A 6,446-nucleotide genomic window follows, 5' to 3' on the forward strand; every position below is an offset into this window, starting at 1 on the left:
TTATATGCATAGCGTAGTATCAGTTGTTGCCTTCTGATTGAGAGAAGCGGTTCATGTGCTTCAGCATATAACTATATACTGGAGATATGCGATATGCTCCGAGGGTACTGCGTATTCCACTATGGTAAATAGGGTTAAGCCAGCGAAGGACGCTAGGTCTTGCTGAGTTATTCACTGGTGCTCCGTAGTGAAGCTTTGATCTTATTAAGGCTCTGTATAATCGTAACAAGGTAAGGCGCTCAGCTCTCCACTTAGTTGCTGAAAGAACTCGAATGATATTTAGCTTTTGATGACAGGATGTTTTAGTTTTTTGATATGCTCTAAGAAGGTAAGTTTATGGTCTAATGTGATTCCTAAGAACCGTGTGGGTGGTGAACTGCTATTGGTTGATCATTCAGTAGCGGTTCGGAACTTGTAAGAAATTCGGTGAAGTCTCGATTTATTCGATGTGTCCCGAGTAAGCCGATAAATGAACGCGCCCTCCACATTCAGCGAAGAGCGACAGAGTAGTGCAGAAATGGGATACGCCAACTTATGCCCTTTGAGGTGTCGTGTGGCTCGCTTTCTCGAAAAATTTGAGAAATCAGATATTACAAGTCGCCAACTGCTGATCTTTGTTCACTTCGTAAATTCCTTCGTCGCCCGTATTGCCGTTTTAAACACACACACACACACACACACTAATATTTATAATGTCTGGAACCCTCGGAGGTTGCGAGGCGCCGGATTAAATTTTTTTCCGCTTCTATAGAGATATACGTTGTGGTTGAGCCCTTCTGAATTTATATATCTTATTTGCATCTGAAATTTTTTATTTACCTTTTAACAACTGTTAAGTGTAAACGAATAGCGAGGAACAATGTCAAAAGTAAATGCTGTCCTCTTAATTTTAGATGCGTGCAGTCCGTATCAAAGATTATCAAGGCCTGCCGTTCTTCACAGGCGGAATACTTTCAAATTGGAGGATAAAATATTCTTCTTAAAGAATATGTGCAGTCTTTATCACATTTACTTATAAATGCGAAACAATCTCTAGTAAATAAAATATTTAAAAGGAATTTAAACACGGATACAATAAATAGTAGTAGTTAATTGAAAAGAATGGTAATACAATGATTAAAAGGAAACACATTCAAAAATAAGGATCATATTACGAGTTAGCGCGATTGCATTATTTATGATAATATTACATCATTTTCATTAAGATAATGATTTTTATAGTGAAAATGATTCATTAGACTTAATAAAATAAAGTTATTATAATCTATAAAACAGATTATAAAATTCGTTTTTAATACTGATTTTGATAAAAAAAAAAAAAAAAAATATCAATATTGTTTTCATTTAGAAATGCTGTGGTTCTATTAAAATATTCAAATCTAAGATGATTTGTTCTAAATTTGGTGATATCAAATAATTTATGATAAGTGGCCGCCGGTGAGGTGCGAGGGTGCAAAAGTGCACGTGCCTTAATTGACCGGGGTTCAAGCCCGTGACTGCTGAATTCGGTGCTGTTTGTCGGTGTATTCTGTTTTCTCCTCTCACCGTGTGGTCGTCCCCGAGTACAGAGTTAGTGGATTACAAAGGAGCATATTTTTTCTATTTCTCGACGTGGGGAGGTGTTAGATTTTACACCAATCTCTATAATTTTAGAAATAAAAAAGTCTACATCTGATGTATAACGCTGAAGATCTGAAGGGAGATTTTTGCAACCGTTCTAACATATTTATATTGTTTTTTCATAATATATTTTCTAACATTTTTATCTGCAATTCTTTGAGCTAAACTTGAACCTAGTTAAGTCTGCGTCCATGGCCTTATCACTGATGCCATCTCCATCGGTTTACAAACCTCTCAGCTCCTAAAAAGGCAGTATATTTGCCGCGAGCAATGAGATGCCGGAAGACGTTCCAGGGCGCTTTCCCACCATAAGGAGTCGAAAGTACCCTCGAACAACATAAGTAGCCAAACTTTTAATATGAGAAACTAGTTCCACCAAAGCGTCCTCACAAGACGTGCCAACACGAAATCCAAATCGGTTAGAAGCCATTAGATGCTGACACTGTAATAGTTCTAAAAATCGAAGAGCCATTAGTCTTTCCAATAGTTCCCCGAGATTTGCCAATAAGGAGTTCGGACGGTACGATCTACGTTCTGTTAATCGTTTGATAGGTTTACGAATCAATTTCAACAAGGCTGTCTTCCAAACAACTGTGAAAAATACCCTCCAGTAAACATTTATTGTACAATAACATAAGAACGTCATTCGCCATTTCATCAACCTCAATATAAAAATGTTCTCCGCCAAGTCCAAGCCCGGACACTTCGAAACATTAACTTTCCTATCAACATTATCCAATTCATCAGGAAGGAATGGTCTTTCCGGAGAAAGAGAAATTTATTGCAAATTGTCGTTCCGGATTCTAATATGTTTCTCAGAATCAGTAACAGGATCATCTATGGGAAATAAAATGTGGTTCACTGTATCGTTCCAATCGATTGGAACGATACAGTGAACAGAGGAGATTACAAATAACTGTTCCAAAAACAGTATCAAAAGTTTTATTTCTAGTAATTTTGTATAGAAGGTCCCCGTGGATTCTCAATTCCAGAGGTTTGAATAAAATTATCCCAAGTTGAACGTTTCCGAGATGCCTTAGCGTTAACGTAATTGTTTTTAAAAGTAATACAATGCAGTAGAAAGGTTCAACTTCATAAGATGAAAATAGCAGTGACGTTGATATTTCCGCCTTGCCTGGTGAACCTGTTTTACGCAAGAAAGATAATTCATTTGACTACCAGGGACATGTACGCTTGGTTATAATCTTCTTACGAGAAGACTTATATGCAGCTTTTGTCAAAGATGTTTGAACCATCTCAGCAATTTGAAGAGCAGAGAAGTCATTAAGATCTTGCAAAGAATCTTCAGGATAATTCAGAACTATAGAAGTATCAAAGGCCGTCCAATCTATATTTTTAATAGAAAATCTTATCAATTGTGGAGTAATTAAAGTTTTAGAATCAGTAGAAGATAATTGTACTATATTAAAAAGCAAAACGCGGTGATGCTAATATTGAAAATTGGGAGAAACAACATCCCAATTTCCAATATTAGCACCAAATGCAGTATTAATAATAATTAAGTGGAATATGCGTTGAGCACATGGGGTTTGTTATTTACTAACAAATGACTAATGTTGAAATCTTCCAATAACTGACCACTTGTATCAGCCCCATCACTAAACCAATCATTCACATCGGATGCTAATACAATATTCCTTGAACCAATCATATTAAGAACAAAGTCTAAAAAGTTCAAAGTATCATTAATATCCTCAGAAGGAGGGCAGTATATGGAAAAAAGGTAAAATGTAATAAACTCATTTGTTACAGAGGCCATTAGTAACTGTTACATACAAATTATTCATAACTATACAAGCTTTTGAATTTAAAGATTCAGGTTGTGTAACTCTTGAGGTAATATTAAAACCTGCTATTTTATATTACTGATTTGAAGACAATTTTACAAAATATGGCTCCTGTATTGAAATAATATCAACTGAGTTTGTTCCGCTGAGATTCTTATCTCACTAGCCACAGTTTTAGGTTTATGCCCATTTATCCTCACAATTTTAACTGTTTCCGTTGTGACTTTACTGCTCAAATTAAAAGAACTAGTCATAATTTACCCTCAGACGTGCCTGTTCAAGTGCTCTAATATACTCAGGACAAGAGGTATCTCTCACTGAATGTCGCTATTGCCTTTTACAGGGCTTACAGTTGACACAAGCCGGTTCCTCTTTAACCTGACATTCTGAAAAAAAATGTGATCACTCCTAGAACAATAACTACAAGATGGGGAATCGTGAGTGCAGTGTTGGGTCGTGTGGCCAAAGCCCAAACACAAGTTGCACTTTGTAAGTATTGTAAAATATCAAAATTAATTCTGCTCAGATGAAATACATTTGAAAATTTTTGGAGGAAAACTAATGACCCAGTGGACAGTTGATAGAGATCCAGATTTATAGTAGTAGAAGTAAATTACGTCACGCTTAACTTCTTCCATAAATCTAGACTCCTTTTAGTTTTTGCAATATATGTCTTCAATAATTTCCTTCTTAGTGTTCTTTTGGAACGTCATAAATAAGAAGTGAAGAATTTTCCTTCCTAGGAGCTCCAGAAATAACACCAGCAGAAACGAGAGAGAGAGAGAGAGAGAGAGAGAGAGAGAGCTAGAAGCAGAAATATGCTCCATATCAGTTTTGAAAGCAGTGTTAAGAACAATACCACGATTCGTAGCTAATCTTAAGGATTTCGCCTTCACATTTTTAAATTCAGATTTCAAAGTCTTGGTTAATAGGTTCTTAACATCCGCACTTGTCTTCAAATCACTGTTATCATTAGCTCAAAAAATAAGAACATTGTCATCTATCAGCCGACTTCTTCCTAGTTTGTGCTCCATCTGGAGAAACCTGAGCAAAAGTACGTGAGGAAGCAATTTGCAACTCAGAGGTCATTAACTTTTTCCGGCATATTTTTATCAATCGAATAAGGAATCTGAGACTTGTGATATTTAAGAGGGAACCAAGCCGAAAAAGATTTGACAACGCTATCCAATAAATTAGCTCTATTGCTAACCTCCTTGTTTAGACTTCAACTTCTCGTTTTCGATTAATAACAACGTAGCAACACTCAAGGTTTGAGCACTTTTCTATTATTAAATTACCACTAACTTTAGTCACTTTATTGCTTTCACTGGACAAAAAACTAATGTCCTGTCTCATATAAGAAACCCTCCCATAAACTAAAGATACGTCCTGTACATTATCAATCAGCAAAGTTTGCAATCCTATATCAATACCTGCTTTCTTAACGTCACGACTTGCGAATACCTTGGAATTATCTTTAACAAAAAAATAAAATAACAACCTCTTTCAAGCGGTTCAGTGTTCTACGTTGGAACGACAAAGAGCACCTCCTGAACATTCAGGGGGTGTTTTGTTTCTGTGCTTTCTTTGTTCGCTGTTTCAGTGCCGGAAAGAATTACGAAGGCAACAGTTAAGGCCCTTTAGCAAAGTAGATTGGGCTGGAGAGAGAGAAGAGAAAAAAAAAAAAGAAGCAAAGTTTAATCCTCGATAAGAGTCCTTCAATGAAACTTCACTTAACTGCTGTAAATTCTTCTTCATTGCTATAAATTTCACTTTCCACTGCAATGCTTTCCCTTCATTGCTGAACAACGTGCAATGTCCTCATCCACTTCGGCGTACTCGTCAAAACACCTTTCCGTTCAATTTAGGCGATCACGCGCGTCCTCAGAAATTTCTTTATCGGACTGTTCTTCCAGATTAAATACACAAAGAAGCTTCATTCCTTTCATCACTCCACGTGACAACTTCAGCGTGTTTGAAGCAGTCTGCGATTCACCTTCGACAGTTTTTTCCAAGTCCTCGATTACATCTTGATCAAGTGGCTGAAGAGCATATCACTTGGCTATGAAGGGTGCAGTTATCCAAAAACAGCGAAGTTTTGCCCTTCTTCCCGCTCTGTTCTTGGGTCTGATTCATTTTTCGTAGATTTATGACGGCATCCATGCCTTTCGTTTGATCGAAACGTGCCAGGCAATGCCTATAAAACCTTTAAAGTGGCTTCGGGGCTTTCCTAACGACTAAGTGGAAGTTTGAGCCCGACACGTTTTCCGCTAGAAGCGTGGCAATCCGTTGTTTTTCTGTCAATTTCTCACCCGTAAGCGTCTTACCGGTAGCAACTTTCTTTGGGCTTAATCTTAAATTAAGAATTTGGCTCAGCTTTTCTATATTTAATTAATTGCATTTTAATTTAAGATTCATTAAGGGCTTATGCCTCAGGCTGCAAGAGAATTAGACTACGTACAAGTTAGTGCAAATACATAATATTAGTACACAGCTAAACCCTGAATTGGCAAATTTTTACAAAGACAACATCGGTTAAGTTAAATCTCATATTGTGAATACCTTCGCAACGACTTCCCATGATATTGTACTACTTCAAATAAGTAACTCTTCACCAAAGGAGAAGACTTGTTACTTACTCTCAGCGGATACTACCACCCAGACGGCACCGTTTCAGGGCTATTTAGCCCTTCTTCGGTGGGTGGGTAGTTTGCCATCATTACATCACCCAAGTTACGTAATGATGGCAAAACAGTTATGAAGTATAACTCCACAATATGAGATACCTGATGGTGTACAAGGTGAATTGCCTTCTGGGTGGTGGTATCCGCTGAGAATTGTTTTTTTTTTTTTTTTTTTTTTTATGTAAACCCCAAACACGAGTTATTAGAACCTATAGTACTTAGTACCGTGCTTGGGTTGGAGGTTGACAAGACGAAAGAAGATATTTGTTGACATTGGACTTAACTTCTGTAGACTAATTTTCAGGAAATACGTACGAAGGAAGCTTCTTCCAGA

General features: G+C 37.0%; 1 protein-coding gene across 1 annotated transcript in view; it reads right to left on the reverse strand.

Moving 5' to 3' along the window:
* The window catches only part of LOC150078590 (uncharacterized), a 49,230-nt gene extending 45,830 nt beyond the window's left edge, over positions 1-3,400 (reverse strand). Inside the window, exons 1-2 of the mRNA XM_090384627.1 lie at positions 3,220-3,400; positions 2,834-2,968 (exon numbers count right to left, since the gene is read on the reverse strand). Coding sequence (XP_090240753.1) covers positions 2,834-2,968; positions 3,220-3,400 — 316 coding nt within the window. The remainder of the gene's footprint in view (positions 1-2,833; positions 2,969-3,219) is intronic.
* Positions 3,401-6,446: the final 3,046 nt, after the last annotated feature.

Source organism: Mastigoproctus giganteus, chromosome 11 (genome assembly GCF_048544385.1).
Source record: "Mastigoproctus giganteus isolate SK-2022 chromosome 11, ASM4854438v1, whole genome shotgun sequence".
Taxonomy (NCBI): Eukaryota; Metazoa; Arthropoda; class Arachnida; order Uropygi; family Thelyphonidae; genus Mastigoproctus; species Mastigoproctus giganteus.